Source organism: Rutilus rutilus (genome assembly GCF_951802725.1).
Source record: "Rutilus rutilus genome assembly, chromosome: 6".
NCBI classification, from domain to species: Eukaryota; Metazoa; Chordata; class Actinopteri; order Cypriniformes; family Leuciscidae; genus Rutilus; species Rutilus rutilus.
In genome coordinates this window covers 38,666,009-38,689,509 of record NC_140214.1, presented here as the reverse complement: position 1 = coordinate 38,689,509, position 23,501 = coordinate 38,666,009, and the positions used below count along the sequence as shown (strand labels likewise).

The 23,501-nt window shown below is 37.1% G+C and overlaps 1 protein-coding gene across 1 annotated transcript in view; it reads right to left on the bottom strand.

Moving 5' to 3' along the window:
- Nucleotides 1-598: 598 nt before the first annotated feature.
- Nucleotides 599-23,501, bottom strand: part of dsg2l (desmoglein 2 like) — a 44,079-nt gene continuing 21,176 nt past the window's right edge. Inside the window, exons 5-14 of the mRNA XM_084410297.1 lie at nucleotides 20,121-20,281; nucleotides 19,643-19,777; nucleotides 17,473-17,658; nucleotides 16,958-17,223; nucleotides 16,709-16,851; nucleotides 16,080-16,301; nucleotides 13,373-13,594; nucleotides 12,066-12,193; nucleotides 6,169-6,474; nucleotides 599-4,333 (exon numbers count right to left, since the gene is read on the bottom strand). Coding sequence (XP_084266423.1) covers nucleotides 3,419-4,333; nucleotides 6,169-6,474; nucleotides 12,066-12,193; nucleotides 13,373-13,594; nucleotides 16,080-16,301; nucleotides 16,709-16,851; nucleotides 16,958-17,223; nucleotides 17,473-17,658; nucleotides 19,643-19,777; nucleotides 20,121-20,281 — 2,684 coding nt within the window. The 3' untranslated portion in view covers nucleotides 599-3,418. The remainder of the gene's footprint in view (nucleotides 4,334-6,168; nucleotides 6,475-12,065; nucleotides 12,194-13,372; nucleotides 13,595-16,079; nucleotides 16,302-16,708; nucleotides 16,852-16,957; nucleotides 17,224-17,472; nucleotides 17,659-19,642; nucleotides 19,778-20,120; nucleotides 20,282-23,501) is intronic.

The window sequence follows — 23,501 nt, the reverse complement described above, 5'->3', positions numbered from 1 at the left end:
CAGTAAATAAACTTCAGCTGGTTCAACATTCAGTGGCTAGAGAGCTTACGAGAACAATATCATATCATATCCGCCCAGTTTTATCATCACGCTGGCCTGTCAGGTACAGTATAAATGTTTCAAACTCCAATAATTACATACAAAGCTTTAAATGGACTCTAGCCCATCATTACTAATGTGTACTTTATATTGTGCAGTAATCCAACAAACTTTCAAAACCCACAAAAGGTTGATACTTTTCCTTATTTGGCTTCTGAATAGCAATGTCCAGGAGTCAGACACACTCTCGCACTCTTTCAGTCAAGCGCACATCTATTTCATTCATACCTCACAGCTCATGGCTTTATAATAACGCATTTCTGTAAAGCTGCTTTCAAACACATGTGTATTGTGAAAAGTGATATAGCTTTACTTGAGGTGAATTTTAAATTAAGACAAAATAACGGGACACTTGCATGACTTGCTTGTTCATTCTTTATTTTTTATTTTTTTAACACATTGTAGTGTCAGATCTAACCACCGTTCTTAACTAAATACAATAAACTGAAAATGTTCCTTAAAAATTATTTTCAATGAAAACTCTTACGAACACACAGTAAGCAACACACTTTTTAATTCCCATTAAAGCATACAAATAAGATCATACTGAAGAAAATACTTTAATTCCCATTTACACATGCCGTTGATAAAGGTGTTTAAACAAATGTAGTTTACATGTGAACTGAAGTATACAGTGGTGGACTCTCGCTCATCAACAGCTGTTGTTCACTCAGACACTGACAGACATCAGCTGCTAATTTTGCACAGCTTGTGGAAAGGATAAAGCCAACTAAATCTAATCCCACAAAATAAAATAAAATACATCTCATATACAATGGTGATTATCCTAGATTTTGTTTCTAGATTAGTAAAAAAAAAGAAGCACAATCTGGATTTTGATCTGTTATAAAAATCAGAATAATTAGAATCACAAACAAAATCCTCACAAACATCCCGATGTAATCCGTGCAGGAGTTTATCAGCGGATGATCATTACAGCGTTTAGGTGCTGGAAGACAAGTATTTACATTTATTCCTAAAGCAGATGCTCTTATCCAAAGGAACTTACAAATACACAAAAACACAAGCAACAAACTTGGAAAAAAGAATAAAAATAGAATAAAACACTGTATATTAGCAGTGCTGCGATATAAAGTGTGTGCACCACCAGAACAGCACAAAGCTACTGAAGAAATATAAATGCAACAAAAATAGTTGTTTCTTAGTTTGTTTTACTGATAAGAAGCAGCGTTTATTTCTGGTTATGAATTAATGCTCATAGAGGAGTTGTGTAATGGTCTCAGAAGGTCTGTCGAAGGCTGGAAATCATTCCACCACAGTGGGAGAGAGCAAGGCCAGTTTACACCTGCTGTAAGGATGTGTTTTGGTGGATCGGATCACAAGTGGACGAGAGACACATTCCCGTTTACACCTGGTGTTTTAATCCGTCTCTTTTACCACTTTCACCCACTTCTGTCCTGATTTCTTCGAGGGGACGGTCTACGGGCGGGTAAATTTGTGGATTTTTTCAGATCTCTCAGTCTAACGGACAAAATAAGCTCGCACAATTTCCATGAAAAGGGAAGCTACATGTAGCCAAAGGAGAGAGATACCATCACACCATCTACATCAGCCAAGAAATATCTTGTTGAAACCAGTATTTTAGTGTTATTAGACTATGGTAATATATAGGAATGCACATAAAGGTGTTATATCACGCAGCTATTAGACTGATCACTAATGCACCTTACAGAACGCATCACTGTGAACTGGATACCTTTTAAATTGGACATCAGTGCATATTAGACGGGAAATACACGGGTGTATTTTTATTTATAAAGTCCTGTTAGGTCTATTACCCAAATACCTGGAAGAGTTGCTGCAACCACATGTTAGTACATGTTCTACCCACTCATCTTAGGCTGATTACCCTTACGAAAAAGAAGTTTATTCAAGTGTGCTATTAGTATTCTTCTTTGAAAATATTGATTAGAATATTGATATAAAACAGATATGTTTCTAATTCTGTGTATCTGGATTTTTGTTTAGGCTAGTCCACTGGTAGTGCACATAGGAATTTAACTTTCCTCACCATTGACTGAATTGTCCAGCTATCCATGTTTTCACTGTTATACGGTAGGGGGCGCTATATGACACATCTTCTAGTGCAGAATCTCCGGATCAAACCATGAAGATGAAGAAGTTGAAACAAGTGTTTTTGAAGAAGATTGCTCACGCAAATGTAAAATAACGTGATCATCAAACATTAAACAGCATGTAAATCAAAACTGCTTAATGTTACCAAATGAAATGAAGCGTAACCCATGAAGAGAAATCGACTGTGAAGCTTTGGGGGTGTTGGACTCGATCTACTCCATCTGTGTTTTGATCATCGTTCTGAATCTGATCAAGGCGCAGTCTTTGACAAAAATGTGATTTTCTCATCTTTTTTGTTTAAAATGTTGCCTTTTTTTTAATGAAACTTACCAACATTCAAGTGTTGATAAAAAAGGATGCATGAAGCTAATAACATTTTTTAAATTAAAGTACAGTTAAAGGTATTTTTCAAGTATAAAAACATAATATCTACATTTGATCATAGTAGTATACTGCAAGTGCAAAAATAATATATAAATAGTAAACTATAAGTATAATGTTGTGTTCAATTAAAGAAAACGTACAAGTATACTTGCAGTATAAACTACTAAACTAGTAGTTTACTGAGAGCACACTTCAGTGTGTACTTTCATAAACTAAAAAAATGTACTACTTGTATTAAAATAGTAGTTTACTAGTAGTAGTTTACTACTCTTACACTTAGTACTCGTACACTTAAACATATACTTTTATATACTAAAAGTGGGTAACTTTAGTCCCAAGCAGTATTGAATTAGTACACTTACAAGTTTACTACAAGTACACATTGATATTAGTATATGTACTACACAAAGTATACTTAAAAATATACTTGAACATTACTTAAGTGTACTTAATAAAATGAACTTGAAGAATACTTCTTTTTCGTAAGGGTTTCCCTAGAAATAAAACTGTTCAAGCTGCCCCACAATGATCGGAATGTGCGACTAAAGTCATTGACATCAGAGTCATTTATTTCAATCTCTGCAGTCAAAAAAACTATTAGGGAGTGTAAATAGTTTTGTGTTGAATGTATATGCGTGTGTGTGTATTGTAATATGTTAGTATTTGAACTCTCCTACCAGGCTGTTGTTGAAAAAATAAGAACTTGTTCTTAAATGGCTTGCCTGGTTAAATAAAGTTAATCACTCAACCAATCATTATAAATCAGCAGCGAGCGGAGATGAACTTACAGATGTGGGATGGAAATATCAATCCAATATATTATAGATCGTGAGATTGCTTACAGACTCTGAGGAAACCTCATATCCAACGAACCAATAACTTCCCTCTCTCTGGCCCCTCCTGACATCACCGTTCTGGCCCGTCTAACCTCATGAGACTCTGTGGACTGCGTTACTTCAGTGTTAACAATCTGAAGCCCTCCAGAGACAAGCCCTCCAGAGACAAGCCCTCCAGAGACACTCCCTCCAGAGACACTCCCTCCAGAGACACGCCCTCCAGAGACACTCCCTCCAGAGACATGCCCTCCAGAGACACTCCCTTGAGCCCGGACAGACGCTTTAGGAACCGTCTGCTTCTCAACAAGGACTACGCTCTGGTAGTGCTGCATTTCACGATTGGCATTTCCACGCAAGCCGACATCAGATCTCCTCTGCTCCTCTACTAGTATATTCTCCTGAATGCCTAGGACTGGGCCGGACGTCACCAACACAGTAGGATGGGGTTCAACCACATAAATGGGGCTGGCGGAGGAGTAGTACAACGCAGGCTGCTGGACTAACAGAGTTGGGTTAGGAACCATCACATTCTCATGGACGTACACTCCTGTAGAGGACATGCTGCTTGTCTGATGTGCTCCTCCAGCATGAATAGTGGCGGAAGAGCTTGCTTTCTCCTGAGAGTGTAGCAGACCAGCCGTCCCGTGTACCTGGTCATCTTTGTGTGTGGCAGACAGGACCGGTTTGGAGGTCACATGGGTGGTCGTGCTAATTTCAGTCTCTATTGTAGAACCACTACAGATCTCAGCCAGGGTTCTGAACCTTATGTTAAGGTTATCAAGAAAAGCAAGGTCATCGTCTTCATGCAAGAAACTGCAGATGTCCTCAAATGAGCCCATGCAAGATTCCTGACCCTCGTAGTCATAGACCTTCACACAGTCTCCCGTTTCATGCTTCTCATCCACATAGTCGGATTTCTGCAAAAACACAGAAATAATGTTGCATTTACATATACCAAGTTCTGTCATGAAACTCTAGATGGCACAGGCTGATGAGTCCTCAACTCAATTTGGTAGCGATCACATCATTATCTACATGGCACAGCTGATTGGTTGCTGTTGCATCAGCGGCCAATGAGTTGCAGCTCAACATTCAAATACTGGTAGTGTTGCTGTTAGCAGTACACTACGCTTTCAGAAACTCTTCCCCTTCCCCGGCTCCACCTGTATCGATCTGCTATGTATGTTACATGCACAGCACCAGCATGTCACAACAATGTCTGTGAATAGGGTTGGGAATCGAGGTCAGGAATCGGATGCTTGTTATAAAATAAAAATTTCGATTCCTCTTATCGATCCATTTGTGTGCATTTCAATATGACTTTAAACCATTCAAGCGCAAGACGACTCGCACGCTGTCTTCAGTGCTGCAGGCACGAGTAACTATATTGGGCAGCTCTTAAAGTGACCGCAGCCTAATATTCCTGCTGCCGTCTCTATAATAACACTAATCAAACAACAAAAGACAACTGGAAAATTCACTCGTTCTCGACTGAATACGTTTTGTAACTATATTTGTAATGTATATTTTATTTATAAAGTGCAGTGTTATTTTACATTTGATTACAGTTTCTGTACCTGAATACATGAACATCTTAAAACACTGTTATTTCAATCCTATATGTTTTCAGTTGTATCTATTTGTTGCGATTGCTAATTTTTTATATGTCCTTTTTTAATTACTGAGTGTTTACATGTCTTTAATAATGCTTGAAATTTATATTAGTTAGGCTAGTTGTTTTGGTATTTTTAAACCCAGGCAAACGCTCCTTGTGTAAGTGTTCTTTAGCCTGTTGATTTGTTCATGATATTCAGCTACAATTAAATGTTTTGCTATAAGACAAAATGTGACTGATATCTAAGTTTTTGTTTTTACCTTATTGGAATCGATTAGAATCGAAATTGGAGTCGTTAAAATTTAGACGATACCCAACCCTATCTGTGAATGTATTGGCAGTGGCAAGTCTCAGTACTTGCTCTGCAGCAGTGTAGCAGATCTATTCCACCAAGATCAAATACATTAACATTGCCATATCCATTACCATTGCAATCTCTACCACCATACCAATCTCCAGAGAGTTGTCATGACAGAAACACACCAATGACCCAAAAATACATCGCAAAAAAACTGTTCTAACTGTACATACTATATTAAAGAATATTGTCATTTTACAATTTTTCTAAGTTTAAAGTTTAAAATGTCACTCTTAAAAGCCTTGTTTTCTGGTGCTAAGGGCCCATCTTTCAATATTTTATTATTATTATTGTATCTTAATCTGTAAAGTATCATGTTTTATTACTTTCTCATTGGTATCGATTCCCTTAATAGTTTGATTTTATTGCTTGTCATGGTATAATTTCAATAAAGTTTAAACTAAAAGTGGTTTCAAGCTAATTTGCTTTGTATTACAGATGTCACAATCCCATAAATTGTGATTCAACACAATATCATAATATAAATTGGAGCTGAAACTGTGCAAGAGACCACAGCATGTGTGTGGAACAGCAAAAGAGAAATGCATGGATGTCCACAAGAGGACTTTTTGAATTTCTGTAGTATTTCTTACCTGAAAACTACTATTAGTTTTAGATAGACCTGTCTGAAAAACTTAAAGCACATATTCATTGATGTTTTATTGGTACAAAGACCTCTTGAGAAATCAAACTTTCCTTGTTATTTTATGTCATGACCCCTTTAAACTCAATGCAGCATTGATATTTAATTTCTTAAGCTGTATAAAACTCATACTTACTTGAGAATAGTAGTTGCCTAAGAAAGCGCCAGACAGTGCAAGCCCATCATAGGCGTCAAATCTGTTATATATGTCTTTCCTTTTTGTATGCATGTAGTCCCCATCAGTCTGACTCTTGTGGTGATGATATGCCTTATCATGCTGGTCATATCGGTGGAAAGAGGACCAATGTGATCCTTCAGCTCTCCCTCCACCATATTTTCCATCTTTTTCCACATTCCCCGTATGACCCCCGTATCCCCCTTTTAAAGGGCCCAAATTGATGATGTCATCATGATATTTTGTCTTCTGTAAGAAAGCCATTTCCTGTAGGGCAGAGCACAACATAGTTATATGCCTCTGTTAACAGTGCCTGATACAATATTCACATGTAAGCAAAATGCAGGGTCTTAAATTAACACTTGCTAGGTATGAAAATCATCTTTGGCGAGTAAGTGATAATGATATATCACATATTACCAAATCACGTTAACTTGATAGGAATGATAGTTTGACCCTTGCAGATGTAAGCGATGTGCATGATGATGAAAGACAAAAAGAAAACTCTACTTGTTTCTTTCTACTAAATAAAACATCAAAACTTTAGACCGTCCAAAACTAAAACATACAACCAGACGTTTGCTCCAAATTTAATCAGGGACGTGTTTAGTTTTTTTCCCCCTTCCTTAAATGTGCAATATCCACATAAAGCCACAGAAATGGAACAAAATCTGTGGAGGAACATGATGCTTCTTTTGCCTCTTTAGATTTAGATCCCCAAAAGAAACCGCGTTTTGTTAAAAAGACAATTGGGTTGTATGAGGTAAACTTCAACAGACTGCGGCCGAAAAATACAATCTATTGCATATTTTTGTCAGGGCAAGTGCTATTCAGATTAATAAATAAATAAATAATAAGCATATGTAATTATTAGGTTTAACAATTTGTGTGGTTGACAGTGAAGAGTAAACATTTCTGCAGCAGCGCTCTTTACACATGCAAGTCAAGTCACATTTACTGTATTTATAAAGCGCTTTATACAATACAGATTGTTTCAAAGCAGCTTTACAGAGATAACAGGAAAATAATGCAACACAGTTTGTTTCCAGAAGAAAAAAGCGTCACAGTCCAGCTTAAGTAAGTTCAGTGATGTTTCATTTTGTTGTAAAAAAGTTATTAATTTAGTTCATTTATAAATATATAGCCACTCTGGAGTAAACCGTCATCGTCCAGCTCAGTTCAGTTCTCATATAATGGTGTCAATGCAGGCAGATCAATAATATTGTTGAATATTAAATTAAATGTTACATTTAATGTCCCCAACTAAGCAAGCCAAAATGGCAACAAAGGTGAAAAAAGGTCAGTATGGAGTATAATAATAATTATTATTTAAAAAAAAATAGTTTTGCCAAAAGTGGAAATTATTGGGGTCCAAGCAATTTGTAAAATTACCAAAATTGTCAAACCTGAAAATGTCCTTGCATTAATGGTAATGATCATTTGATTTGGGGGCACTTAAGTATTCGTAGAAAAAAATAAAAAATCTTCAAAGAGTGCAAAACTGTGAATTAGCTTTTCATAGTGCTAACGTTGGCCAATCTGAAAATATTCGGGAAACACTGACTCGTTGAACTATGCTGATAACGACTTGCGACCACAGTTGACAGATCTCGATCTGTGGTTAAAACCAGAGTTTCTTGTTTGCATGACATGTGGAGTCAATAAATCATTATCTGGAGCCAAAAAAGCAAGCTGACAATCAGTACAATCTGTATCTATTATTTAGAACATACAAATGTAATTTACGTCTTTTAGTTTGTCAAGAGATTTAAAGCGGCGTTATTGAAGAGTGTGCATGTGTGAACGTGTTCTAGTTCGTAAGAACGAGCCTATGATTGAATCTGGAAATAAAGCAAAATAACTGAGAAAAATGAGAAATCGTCCTCAGATGTCATGTTCGGAATTTATAGCAAAACATCTAGCATTAGTTCGATCTCAAACAGATTCATTAAAAGAAGTCATTACTCCACCACCTGCGTGACATCGTGGTTGAACGACCAATTTGCGACAATATGGTTTCAGGAAACAGTCGTGACTCGCTTGTTGGTTTCTTGAACGATGCATCAAACTATGAGAGTGAAGCAGTGAGTTACGTCGTTCTTCGGGAAACACACCCCCGGTCAGTCGCCTAGGGAAGTGGTTTCAGTCGAGCGGGAACCCCAAAACGATTTCTCCCACAGCTAATTCGAGTTAACCCATTTAAGCCCACCGGCAACTATAGTTGCCGCAGTACATGGTTGTCATTTTCCTTTTGTAAATATTTTTCTAGATGTTGTCCATGTTTTATTTCTCAATGAAATGCAAGCAAACAACCAAATAAAGGATTTCAAGAAAAAAAAAAAGGTATTCACTTCCTCCCTGTCACATGACGCTGTCAACTTCCTACCCCTATTTCCAGGAAGCAGGGCGAAGGCAAACCCTCCCAAAGAAAGGTCATTTTCATGTTACTAATAAGTATTTTTTGTTGACATATATATATCTACATAATCATGAAGGTCTCTAGAATCAGCCAAACAAAACAAATCTTACAAGAGATCTATAGTTTTTTGTATACTTAGTCAAAAGTCCAAGCGGCAACTATAGTTGCCGGTGGGCAAATGCCTTGTAAGTACATATATCATGGGAAAATGGGGTATACTGTGTTAATAGGTTAATAAATCAAGTTTATTGGTCTTGTTTAGTGCATAAACATAACTTAACCCTTTAAATGACATCTCTATATAGATATATATTTTTCTTCATTCTATTTATTTGTATTTATTTATTTTCATTTAACTTTTTGATACACAATGCCCTGTTATGGCTGCACTTTGTTCTGCACTGTTCCACAACTGACCCCAGGCAACAAAATGTTATTTTGTAACAATATATATATTTTAAACAAATGTAATTTTACTCAGTTTATTAATGTTTTTACTCTATATTTGGACATTTTTATTCCACAAAATGTTCAAAAAAAGAAAAGAAAAATTCTCCAAAAATTTGCCTTATAAAATACCCACATTTCTAACTTTCATTCATGGGGATAACATGGATAATTTGACATGGTTTAGTGTAAGATTTTTGGCCAAATCTTGGAAAATGCAGTTTTAAAAGTAAAAAAAAAAAAATTCACTTTAACCAGTAGATGGCTGCAGAGCTCTAAAAGTACTAAAAGTTTCAAACTAAAAGACATCTTTTCACAAGTTTTTCCAGTTAGATTCATATCTACATATAATGAAATCACAATTATAACAATAAAAGTTACTTTCTGTCAAAGTTTGGCAGTTTTTGTACTGAAAAAAAAATCAGTTTTTCAATAATGTTACATTATGATTAGAATCAAACCTGATCAGGATGTTACAAAGAGAAAAGATGGAGATTTTAGAGTTTATCATTTATTTCAAACATCTGTTTTTCATATAATTCTACAAATTTAAAGTGTGCCACTTCATTTCTGTCTGTGTATTCTGTGTTGTTTCTGATTTTGAGGATGAATTTTGTCCATTGATCAAATTCATTTGATTCTAATATAATATAACATTACTGAAAAACAGATTTTTTTTCAGTACAAAGAGTGCCTAAACTTTGACAAAAAGTTACTTTTATTATTATAATTGTGATTTCATTATATGTAGATATGAGTACAACTGGAAAAACTTGTGAAAAGATGTCTTTCAGTTAGTCAAAAAGCAAATAGCAAATAGTGGTGCTCTGCAGCCATCTACTGGTTAAAGTGATAAATTGTTACTTTTAGAACAGCATTTTCCAAAAGATTGGCAAAAATCTTTTAAAAACACTTAACCATGTCAAATTATCCCTGTTATCCCCATGAATGAAAGTCAGAAATGTGGGTCAAAAAGACCCTGAACAGCGCACAATGGTTAAGGCAAATGGATTTGTTGTTTGTTGTGTTTTCATATTTAAGAGATTATAAGCTAGATGCAGTTTTTTTTGGGGTCTGCATCAAATGTTCTTCGACTTTTATACATAATAAATTTGTTTATGAATAAAGATTGATCTGTTGAAAGCAGTTATTTTGAGATAAATGCCAAATGTTCTCCTCCTATTCATATTTTACATTGAAGGGGTGCATACAACATATTTGCCCACTGGCAACTATAGTTGCCGCACATTCAAATATGATTTTCAAGAAAGAAAAAAAAAAACCTGGGGAAAATAAATGCAGAACATGTTCACATAGGACACTATTAACAGGATTATATGCATGAAACCATTCGGAAAAATTTGGGCACAAATGGGTTAATTCAGTAGATGAGATGGAAAGTGGTTGTATTTTTGAGCCCAAGACAAATTTCCCTTTGCGACAATAAAGTATACCTTAACCTTAAGTGTGTGTTGCACAGATGCCCACAAAGCTGGAAAAGGCTACAAAAGCATTTCTAAAGACCTGGATGTTCATCCATGATAAGATATCCTTCAGAAAACTCTGGACTGTTGCTAGTCTCCCTAGGAGAGGACATCCTGAGAGAAGTGAGAAAGAACCCAAACCCTCCAGAAGATGCGACATGTCATTTAATATCTGATTCTGAACTGCCTCTATCAGTCTCTGTTTCTATGTTTGCTGATTAATATACAGTCAAACCAAAAACTATACCAGATATCATTTTTGATATTTTTTTTTACTAGTGTGTGCAGGACACTATAGTTCATTTATTTAAGTGAGGAGAGCAAAATAAAGTAAACTCTGACATATAATACCCACACATTCTTCATACAGTGACTACCAGTTAAATTTATACAAATTTGGGACCAAAAATGATTCAGACACTTTGACCTGACCATGTTTTGCTCAAGTATTTTTCCTTTAATTGCTAATGGACCTTTTTACACCACAGATACCCCTTTTCCACCAAAAAAGAACTGGTTCGGAACTGGTGCTGGTTTAAAGTTGGTTCAACTTGCGAACCTTCTCAGAACCTGTTTGTTTTTCCACTGACTAGAGAGCCCAGCGAACGACGTCATTACGTCACTGTGTACGTTGCCATACGTCTTAGCTTTCCCAGAAACGCTTGCGCCAACTTCAAGCATAACAATTACAATGGCGGACTACATCATCTTTCTGCAAATGTTTCTCCTGGCTTTGCGATCCTATATTGGGGTCAGAAGAAGACGTTTAGAACATTTGTGCTGCTCGTCTGGATTACTATAGACGGAGGTTACGTTCGAGAAGAAGTTCGACAGTAACCCCGCCCCCAGCCCCCGACGTAAGCATGACGTGGTAAAAGAACGGATCTAGTCCAGCAAAGAGTTGGTGCCGCTTTGGAACCAATTTTCCTGGCCGAGAACCGGTTCTTTGGCTGTCGAAACACAAAGAACTGGTTCGCGAGTAGGCAACGGCTCCGAACCGGCACCAGCACCAGCACTGCCTTGGTGGAAAAGGGGTAAGACTGAACAAAATGAAGCATTGATTGGTAATTGGTTGAGCTAAACTGGTATTATCTAATTGTGTAGTTAAATTTAACAGCTGACAGATATTCAAAAGATAATTCATTTGTGAGACAGTCTAACAGAAGGACGGACAAAACCAGTCAAATATCAACTGATTTAATAACTCTGAGTTCTTGTCATGTTTGATTACCATTTTCTAAACTATAGCGAATAAACTGTGATAATGTGAGAAATGTTGAAGGTGTCTGAAAAAAGTTTGGTTTGACTGTACATGAGGAGCACTACTGACACTGCAGAAACACAAACCAAGCAACCGGGAGAAAAGTAGTGTTGGTCGTCACGTGTCATCGTCACGGCTGGTTAAGACAAATACTCTCTTTAACATGACAGAAATGCCTCTATTGCGCCACGACCAGTTAGGGCACGTGTAAGAGTAAAATTCTGCCTTGTACTGTAGTGTCACATACCTTGTCCTCTCCCAGTCCTTCAGTGTTATATGGGATAAGCTGCTCTTTAGCATCAAATGGGATGGTCTTGAAATCTGCTGCAGCTGCGGCACCGCCACAAACACAGAACAGCAGAAGAAGAGGAACCACTGCAATCACAGACAACTCAGTGTTCATTCAGCTGTAGTCGTCTTTAAACATCCACAACCACTCAGGATTCTTATGTAACACTTACATTTTACTAATATGTATTGTACGTACAGGTATACTTAGATTTCAAAATCCAGGACCAGATGTAATTAGTATTTTGTTATTTTAAGTGCTTATTACTTGAGTAGCCTTTAGCCTGACAGTGATGTAGGGCTCCAAAAAATAGTTCTACTAATTATAAGTAACTTTGCAACTACATGTCAACTTATTCTCCTAACCCTAACCTTAACCTAATAGTCTACTAGTACTCTAATGACTGCTAGTTGACATGTAGTTGCAAATTTACTTATAGTTAGTAGAATGTGTAGAGTGGACCATCGAAATAAAGTGTAACGAAAAAATGTCATAATGATTGATAATAAAATAATTGATAATAAAATAATTGATAAAGACAGAAAGCTGATTGAGAGCCACTCATTTGCTACTGATCGCACTTACGGCTCACTCTCACTCGTATCCAAGGTAAATCATCACCACTGTCACCCTATACATGTTGAACTAATGACGTTGTCATCGGGTAAAATGCACATTACTTGTGCGGACCCAAGTTCGAGTTGCTTTCAACCGCGAACCGCGCCACAGTTCAAGTGCAACCGAACTCTGACCACTTTCTACAGGTAGTCTCGGGTTCTGCACTCCTGTGTACACATGACAGCTTTCACATTAACAAATGCTCATGCAAACCCTGCTCTGTTTCAAACTAAACTATGGAAGCTTGTTTCCGCCACAGAATAAAACATTTTAAACGATAATTGCGAGCTTATCCCCCAATTTCGAGATATAAAGTTAGAATTTTGAGATATAAACTCACAATTGTGAGAAATAAACTTGCAAATTGCGAGTATATATCATGCAATTCTGACTTTATAACTCGCAATTGTGACTTTATATCACGCAATTCTAAGATAAAAAGTCTGAATTGCGAGATAAAAAGTTACCTTGTGTATTTTTAATTCTGTGGCGGAAACAAGCTTCCTTACTAAACTGTCTGTGTGAAAGCAGTAAAAAAAATGTTCTAGGAAAACACACATTTTACTTTTAAATCATGATGCAAGCATTTCTGTGTTGACAAACAGCGCGTCCCTACAGCAAGAGAGAGGTTAAATGTTGCTACTCACACAGAAGGAGCAGCAGTCCCAGCAACATTAGAAAGACACCAGATATCCCAAATCTAGAGACCGTTTTTTGTGGCAGGCAAACTTTCGATGCGTCACATGTGCAGACGTCTATGCTGAGCCTCTGATCAGCACAGATCTTCCCCTGCTGGTCACTCACATCCACAAACACATCGTACGCACCGGGCCATAGTGTTGTTTGAGATCTGAATATCGCTGTAGTGTCTGAAAATATGATGGTAAACAAGAAGATTCATACATGATTAATGACCTGTTTTGAGGCAAAAATTCTGTACTAAAATTAGTTTCTAACATTTTTAGGTAACTAATTGCATGACTTCATTTACCAACAGTCTTAGGGTATGTTTACACGACACCGTTTTCAACTGAAAGCAATTTTTTACGCGTTTTGGCCGGTCATTTATACGGCAACGGCATTTTGGGGGCCTGAAAACATAAGCTTTTAAAAACAGGTTTCAAAGTGACGTCATGCGCATGGCATGCATACTACATGTTCACGCTGCATGCATGTGTATTAAGTGTTCGTGGGGTGTTTCCTAACATTGCCAACTACTGGCATGCATAATACAGCCTTTTTGGTCATTTTCGCAGGTCTGTGTGAACGGGGTCGTTTAGACAACGTTATCGTCTGTTTTTAGTACATCGTTGTCTGTAAACATACTCTTAAGCCCTATTCTGATAGGATGTGGGGTAATGTGATAATTACCAGAGCTTCTCCAGGATCCCAGACAGCAACATAGTGTCATACTGTCCAAAATCAGACTTTTTCTGAACAGTGCATTCTTGTGCTTGTCAAGAAATGTCCTTGAAAATACCCACAGGCTGCTGATGCACTAGACTGCATCCAGTTATTTATTCACTAGTGTAACATGTTCATTGTCAGGTCTAGTTTATACATGCATGTTTAATCCGCATGCTCTCTTCTGTTCCCTGTGTTTCTCAGTTTCTTGGTTTTAATTACAATCAGTTACTTATTGATGGTTTCAATTTTAATGGAAAATCTAAATGCAATGCTTACATAACACATCTGTCATGCATCTGCATCTACAGCATTATTCCCATGAAGGGGGTTTAAAGTGCTGTAAAAGAGATATAACATGCAAACTCTATTGCCCCTCATGCTGATTTCAAGTCAGCATTTCTCAGTCTTTCGCTAGTGGGTGATACATGATGATAAATAATACCTCATGGCTTTGACGTTCCCAAGAATTATTGTATATATATATACATACATACACACACACACACACACATATATATATATATATAATGTGTTGTTAATATAAATATATAAATATGGCACATAATATGGCAAATGTTTATATTTATAATAATGTGGCACTGGCCGCAACAAAACTAAACAAACTGAACACGTCCCTTCCCGCACACTGTAAGTACAGTAAGCACTTAAACAGGTGAAGCATGTTTTTCTCAAGCATTTCATTATGCTGTCATTAGGTAATGCAGTTTAAGAGTCATTAAACTTGTAATACAATTCTAAATTCATTTTAAAATGTTCAAATTGTTGACATTTTGTAAGCCCCATAAGAGACAAAGAAAGGATTGTATTTTCTTTTGGTTACGAAAATGAAAAAAGCACCCAGGCATGTAATGTTGTGACTGGAATAGAGTGAAGCGAGGGTGATTACAGGCTCGCTAATGTCAAAAGTTATTTTTTGATATATGGTCATGTTTTAATATTTCCAGCATAATAAATTAGAACAGCTAAATACATTGTGATAGGTCAGAATCAAGTGATGACATTGTGTAAATGCAGGAGACAAACCCGTCTCAGTTGCTGTTTCCATCCAAAGTTGGGAATTAAACTTATGGGCTAAATTGGAATATAACACAGAACATTTCCAACACAGTTTCCATCCAGTGAGTCAAAAAGAACAAAATCTTCACTTCCTGATAAACAGGTGCTAAATATAACTAAGAAAAGCAGGAGAAGATAATAATTTTTGTATATAATTCATTACTTGTGTCTCAGAGCACGCAGACGAAATGCAATACACGTGCTAAAAAAACAATAATCTTGCTTTCAGAGGCATTTTCAGAACGACCAAAACATCATTTCAGATGCTGTGCTAAAAGATCGTCCGCTGGTTAGTCCAGTTATGCCGTCCCAAAGCGCAAAGTCACGTGATTTTTTTGATGCGCATCGAAGACTTTATTCTGTAAACGAGTTGCCATTATAGTTTATGCGCATGTTTTCTTATCCGATAAAAAATGTATCCGACTCAAACGAGTGCATATAGTTTTTATGTTTATTTTTAGTATCTATGCGCATCTTGGCGTTTCTGATGCGATGTCCCAAAATGCGCATAAAAACAGGTGGATGGAAACATAGCTAGTGATTTCTACAGACACTGCTTATTAAGTGTGAACGGATGATAAATATGGACGTTTATGACTGAAGAATTAAATTACAGCCTGTTTCCACATCAATCAGTCAATCAATCAATTGCTTTCACATCACAGCAATCGAATAGATAGACAGTAGAAATAATGCACATGAATAATATGGACTACTTTTATGTGGTGTTTGATCACTATCTTATTATTGTTGAAACACGATTATGATTACAGTAGCTGGAGTAATCTTGGAAAGTATGGTTAATAAAGTATTTAAAAATCTTAAAATGTACACATAAGACAATAAGTTTCAGTCCTAGATTTTCATTACCGTTGAGATGTTCGACACGCCATGACTCCTTTGTTGTTTTGGTGTCCACTTTGAAACCAAAGGGGGCTCCATTGGGGAAATTATCTTCGTCCTTCGCCGTGACATAAACCACGTGCTCTTCATAGCACAGTCTTTGAGACTGATGGATCAGCACAGGACAGTGGTCATTAAAGTCCTTTACTTGAATGGCAATGGTACCTGTAGCAGTTTTAGCTGGGACTTCTGTAACAGAAGTGATATATTCCTCCCATGACTTTAAATGCAATTTAAATGTTTGCAATACAATAATTCTATGTTTTCAGCTCCAGAATCATGGATATTTTTATTCTGGTGTCTCTATTGTCCTGTGCATTGGGTTTCCAGTACCAAGTCCAAACCTATTCATTTACACCCACAATGTAATACCAAATGTAGCATTTTAATCAACAGAAAAAAATGTGTTAACCTTTTATCATGTCTTGGAGTATCAAAATAATATCGTATTGTGTGTTCAGTATCGTGATATGTATCGAATCGTGACATGAGGGTATCGTTACACCCCTACTATTTATTGCTTCTTTTTTTTTGTTATGCTTGCCAATGCTAACTGTCTTACATCCGTATCATGAAATGTACACAGATTGACTTACCATTGGTGATGCAGATTATGTGGGCATAATATGTGCCATTGACTAGAAACTTGGACTCATAATCTGGAATTTTATTGAGTCTTATATCAGCCGTCCTCTCATCTATAATTAGCCAGTTGTCAACGTCTTTGCCTTTTGCATACCTAAAATGAATGAAATGAGAACTTTTATTACAACATCTGAACAAAACCACATTCTTGAGCATGTTGTAAAGGCATGTTAATTTTCACAAAATGTTTGCAGTCTCACTTCACGTTAGTAGCAACTAATAGTGTGTCGCTGTCGATTGCTGCGTAGTTGGTTATGACTTTAGTTAAAATACTAGTGGTGCTTTCTTCAGATACGGTGATGACTTTGACTGCAGGTTTGAAGCGAGGGCCCTCGGGCTGGTTGACCACACTGACTTGGATGGTGTACGTCTTGCTCTCTGTTATAACTACTGACGAGTGATACTTTGCCTTGTTAGAGACAGACACCTGCAGACTGATTTCCTTCAGCTCTTCATAGTCCAGTTCCTTCAAAACGAAACAAAGGGTGAAAAGCAGGAAACGGGGGATGCAAGAATGTAGGACACTTCCTATCGAACTGCTTCACATGTATTCCTGTTCCACGAGGTCCACTTATAATGCTATCAAAAGTAATCAGAAATTGAACAATACATGGCCATTCTATCCCCCTGTTGTGAACACAGCTAGTGGACAAGGGAAAACAAAGGCCTGTTTGTAAAGGCAGAACAGAAAAAAAGGACAGTTTGGTCAGTTTACCTTAGTGAGAATCAGGATGCCTTCATTGGTCTTGTTGTCTGTGGTTATGGAGAAATAACTGGCCTCGTTCCCAGACACGATTGTGAAGACAGCCAGCCAGTTCTCAGAATAGATCAGATCAGCATCAATCGCTTGAATTCTCGTCACTTCCACATTTTTAGTGTTTTCCTCCACCCTGCACTCATACTACAGACCAAACAAAATGATTACACATGTATTAATAATTAGAGTTACTTCACCCTAAAAGTAAATTAAGTCATCGTTTACTCACCCTGGTGTTGTTCTAATGCCGTATGCCATTCTTTCTTTTTCGGACCACAAAAGGAGAATAAAAAATAAAAAATGTCCCGCTTGTGCTCTTTCATATAATGGTAATGAATAGCGACCAGCATCAAGCTTTTTAAAAAAGATGAAAAGCATCACCGAATGGTCCGATGCTACACATTTTGTATATTCCAAGTGTTCTAGGGTTCATGACAGGGTTTGGCGAAAAAAAAAAGTAAGTCACCCAGTAGTAAATAATTGTATCCCTCAAAAGTTGAACTATTTCAACTTAATAAAACCGTTTAGAAATCATTTGGATGGTTAAATAACCTGTTCAGGTGAGAATGGTGACTTTCCCCGCTCCCCCCAGCGTTCCCAGCCGGAAAACCAACCTTGCAACATGGGGACTAACGTCCCGGTAAGTTGGAAATAGGAAGTCTCGTGAGAAGCGAGAACGAGCAAGAAACACGAACAGCTTTACGGCAATTCAACATAAACGCCATATGATACTGTGAATGATGTATTACCCACCTCGGTAGACATAGCTCTACACAATAAAGTTGGCCGGCTCTGATAATAACAAATGCACATGAGCAGCGGTAGAGAGGGGGAGGAGGGTGCCGCAAGTGAGATTTTTTTACGACAGTGTTGTGAAATATACGGCCCACAGCTGTAGGGGGAGCTCGTTGAGAAAACATGCGACAACAAAAGTGAAAATCATGAGCCCCGCCTCCACTCACTCACTCAGCTCAGAGATCCACTGGTTGATGATCACACGTTGATCTGATTGGTTACAAAGTAGTTTGTGACGTCAGAAACACCAGCGATTTCAAAGCGTGTTTTTGAGGCTGTCTTTGGTTCACTGCAGTTTTAAGGAGAAAATACTCAGCAATGGAGTTGACTTATAAATTTGCACTTGGTTTGTCTTAAAACATATTAATAACACCACATAGACATATAAACAACATTAAAAGCTGGATTTTCACCAAAGGGGGACTTTAAACGAAAATCCTGACCTTGGCCGTTGATCTGTGTTCGACTGCACGTTCATGAGACTCAGTTCACTCCGACTCACCCAGGAAAACACACAAGGTGTGAGAAATCAAGATTAAGAAAAATGGGACATGAAATACAATCCATGTGCTTTCTTCTCTGAGGTGAATATATCCGATGTGTTCGTCACATCACAAGTTATTACCCTGTTCACATCTGTCAGCCGTCATTCTGACTGTTCCGGTCCGCAGATATTCAACTTGATGAAGAAAACTACACGGATACTTTTTGGGATTTCTAGACATTGTGTTTCATGCAGTGTTTTGTGTGCTTTTTCTGGGCGAGTCGGAGCTAATAGAGTGTCATGAACATGTGCCATCCACAGAAGACCAACGGCCAAGGTCAGGATTTTTGTTAAATAATACATTATATTTTTGTTTATTTTTCGCCAAACCCTATCGTGAACCCCAGAACACTTGGAATATAATGACACATGTCGCATGGGATCATTCTGTGATGCTTTTGCGTCTTTTTGATCGCTGTTCACTGCCATTATATGGACGAGCACGAGTGGGACATTATTAAAAACTCTCCTTATGTGGTCAGAAAAAGAAAGAGCGGGATACAACAGCAGGGTGAGTAAATGAAGACTTGATTTTAATTTTAGGGTGAACTATCCCTTTAAATTAGAAAACATTTCATATCAGTTAAATGCCCTGTCCTTTCAATGCTTGTGAAGTGTAATTTAAATATATAATATAATATAATACATGCATTTTACAAACTCACATCTGCATAAAAATCTATCATCACATCATGAACTAAAGATGTCATTTTAAGTCATTTGGTATGTGTTGCAGTGGCTCTAGCTGGACCTGAGATGTAGTGATACTCCAAAAAAAAGAAATCTTACAAAGTTTTTCTCCAAAGTAGGAATGTTGTCATTGACGTCAAGAATTTTGATGATGGCTGTCCCCATCCCTGTATTTCCGTTTGAAGCTCCATCCATATCGGTTCCTTTAATGGTCAACGTGTAAGTGTCTTTTTTCTGCGATGAGAAAAGCACAAACTTCAGTCTTATGGGGAAGACAAATATCAGAAATACAATTAGGATAAATTTAACAGTTTTATTTAACCTCGAAAAACGTTGAATTCTGAAAATTTTATTTCAAAACCTTTAGTTAATGTCTGTGGTAAAACGATCCAGAAAAGTAGAAGAAATCAATGTTCTGATTGTCAGTCAATGGGAAATTTTCAATCTTTAATCTAACATTTATTCAAGAATAAATTTGACTTAACACCCAAGTCTGAAATTAACTACAAAATCAGTTTTAAATGAGTCTGTATGCTAAGCGGTTCAATAATCTAAACTCATGTTAGTGACTGTATACCTCTCTGTCTAGCGTGTTGCGCATGACGTGTATCCAACCGGTCTGTCGATTAATGTAGAACATGTTAGCGTGACTCTCTTGAACAATGCTGTAGGAAATTTTCGAATTCAGATTTCCTGCTTCATCTGCGTCAGTTGCTGTGATTTTCATCACAGGCGTGTCTGAAAAATGACATGAAGAAACAAGGGTAAAATATAGCACACCTTAAATACAAATAAACTTGTGAAAAAAGTGTTCAAACAACCTGTACGAGCTCTTTTTTGAATATATAGTGGGAAATGTATTTTGTTTGTTTGTTAGATTTATTTGTCTTTTACTTATTTAATACTTCAAGTTAAACTAAACAAAAAATTTGAATGGTAAATGTTTTAGTTTCAGTTAACGATAACACAGGCCATTATGCCACACCTCTGACTACTGTATGAGTCATTGTGGTGCTATCAGCCAGCCAATGCCATCTTGGCATATTTCCCTGCAGCTCCAAAGAGATTAGTCACATGGGTATTTGCACCAAAACAAAACTGAGTGCGTATGAGCAGAGTTTTCATGCTGTCTTTGAGCTTTGAGATGAATGAGAGTGCTAAATGTTCCATGAATTCAAGGAAAATAGAAAAAGACATGACAATGCTGGTGCACAAGAACGGGTACAGCCTGATGCCCTTCACTGGGCAGTCTCCTGGATACATCCTGGGCTGACAACAAGCTTTATTCATAAGGAAAGAAGGTGGCTGGAACCGGCGAATGGTAAACATAACTTTAATAATAAAAAAATATATAAACAACATTAAAGTAAAAGCAAAGTGCTGGTGTTTTGCGTGTGTTCGGCCAGTCAGCGTACACTTACATCACTGGTAGTTCCTATAGACCTTATGTAGCCCCGCCCCTTTTCAGCACTGTGCTCGTTGTCTTTTGACTTCCGGTCTGTATTTTCACAGCGATCTTGCGTATTTATGAATGAACGGCTCGTATTAAAATCTTCCCGGTCTACTAACATTTGTTAAGACATCTGCTTTGAACATTACAATCCTCATGATAACTTTCGTTAACTTTACATTAAGTAAATCCGCTAATTACTCCTGGACAGCAATGCCATAGAAACATACAGAGCGACTGCAAAAACAGAAGTTCAAAGACCTCGTTTCTCTGGCACATAAGGTCTATAGTGCTGGTTTAGACCCTACTCTGAAGTAGGAGTTTATATATGTTCCCCTAAAAGCGTTCCTAGAACTAAAATCGTTCCCAGTTCCTGTGGTGCGAATACGCCAAAAAGCATGTACTTCTGCCATTATTTCTAGGAACTATGAAAAGGTTCATCCGGTGCAAAAGCCCCTACAGTTACAGTAGTCAACTTTTGAAGTGGATCAAAACCTTTCATCAAAGTTATACATACATTTTTGAACAATACCCGTTCTTGTCTTAGGACAACTTTGATGAAGTCTTTTGATCCACTTCAAATGTTGACTACTGTATTAAGTCAGAGTAGTCAGTCATTCTAACCCAATCATATGTTTTTTGTAAGGATAGAATCTTACTTCTGTTTCACACTGGACACGTAAGCAGAATGGAAGCTGTGTATAAGGTGTGTGTATGTAGAGTGAAAGCTATTGTGAAATTGTTCATGCACCATCAGAGCATGAACATGTGGGCAAGACTTTATCTGTGTGCCTGTGCTTACATGTGCAAAGCATGAAGATTCCTGACTTAAACTCAGAATTCAGTTCATCGTTTTGTTTCACAGTGCGCATTCTGATGATTGATGCATAGATATGTGCAGTACAGAATGTGCGATTCTTATCATCTGCTCAAGTAAATATTTATATAACAAATGGTAATTACTGTTAATTATAAGGAGGATCTGATGTTAAATTAGATTTAGTGTTTATTTAAAGGTCAGTATTTACTTTTTAAAGTGACCTGCATAGCATACACCGATCAGCCACAACTTTAAAAGCACCTGCATACTGGGAACAGCCCACAAGACTTGCTGTTTTGGAGATGCTCTGACCCAGTCATCCTTGTCAGAGGTCTTTTCACATGCCCATTTTTTCCAGCTTCCAACACATGAAATTCAAGAACTGACTGTTCACTTGCTGCCTAATATATCCCACCCTTTCACAGGTGCCGTGATAACGATATGTTATTCACTTCCACTGTCAGTGGTTTTAACGTTGTGGCTGATCAATCATTTACTGATTTGACTGATTTGAAAGACACTGAACTAAGACCAAGTCTTGGCTACCCTGAATAATAAATACCCCCTGCTAACTTTCGAGTATGAGTATGGGATTATACTTTTTGGTCTCACTAACAGCCCGTATCTCACTAACTCCAGAATAATGGCATTCTTGACATGCTTTACTGCTATGTATGTGTGTACATGGAAGATACCCTATTTTCTTCCAGAGCTGAATACATTCAACATGTGAAAACAGTGCTACAGCCTCACCTTGCAAACAATCAATTAGAGTTAGAGAAGTGTGATTTTCAAGCCTCTTCTGTGTTTTTTTCTTTCTTGGCTATGTCATTTGAACAAGCAGAATGGATATGGATATTAATAAGTTCAAGGCAGTCTCTGGAATAGCCAGTTATGAACAAAGTTAAGAAGGCGTAACCATTAAGATCACAAGAATTTGGAGTTCATCAATGAAGCAAAAAGGTTGAATCCTAAACATGCCAGGTAAAACCTGTTTTTTTACAGACTACTATCATGTCTCATGTGCATGACCCTTTCTCTGGATTACTGTCTTTGGATCTTGTTTTTGGGTTTGTTTGCTTTTGGACTGCTTATTTGGGTTTCTTGATTTCTGTCTGGACACTGATTACGATTTTCTGTTTAACGTCTGGTTTGTTTGCCTTGGATTTGCTTATTTGTTTAATAAACTCCAGAAAATGGATTCTAAATCCTCCAGTAGTGGATCCGTTACAATGACACATCTAAAAAGAGATATAAATAAAAATAAAAATATTTGGTAAATATTCAGGCTCCTCCACTGACCAGTTCATAAAGAATATGCAAGCAAATTTTTTTACATTTTTTTTTAATCAAATTGATATTATATTTGTTATTATATTTTTTACACTCATTGGATTATTTCAGATCTGCACCATGCCTTCCAATCTAAACGAAATTTCATTTAGATCTAGCTCAATAGAAAATATTTAAACTCAATTTTAGATTTTTAACTGGTTTTGAGTAAGCCTGTGCACTAACTAAGATTTTTTAAACAAACCAATATAGTAATGTCCTTTTATTTATTGATCAATGTAAAGATGAATGTATAAGAATTATGTGTGGCATAAATCCTGGCCATCACACACACCCTCACCCTAAGATCTCATGCTGGTAAGTGGGAGAGGAAGTCAGCAGTGGTATTACTTTTT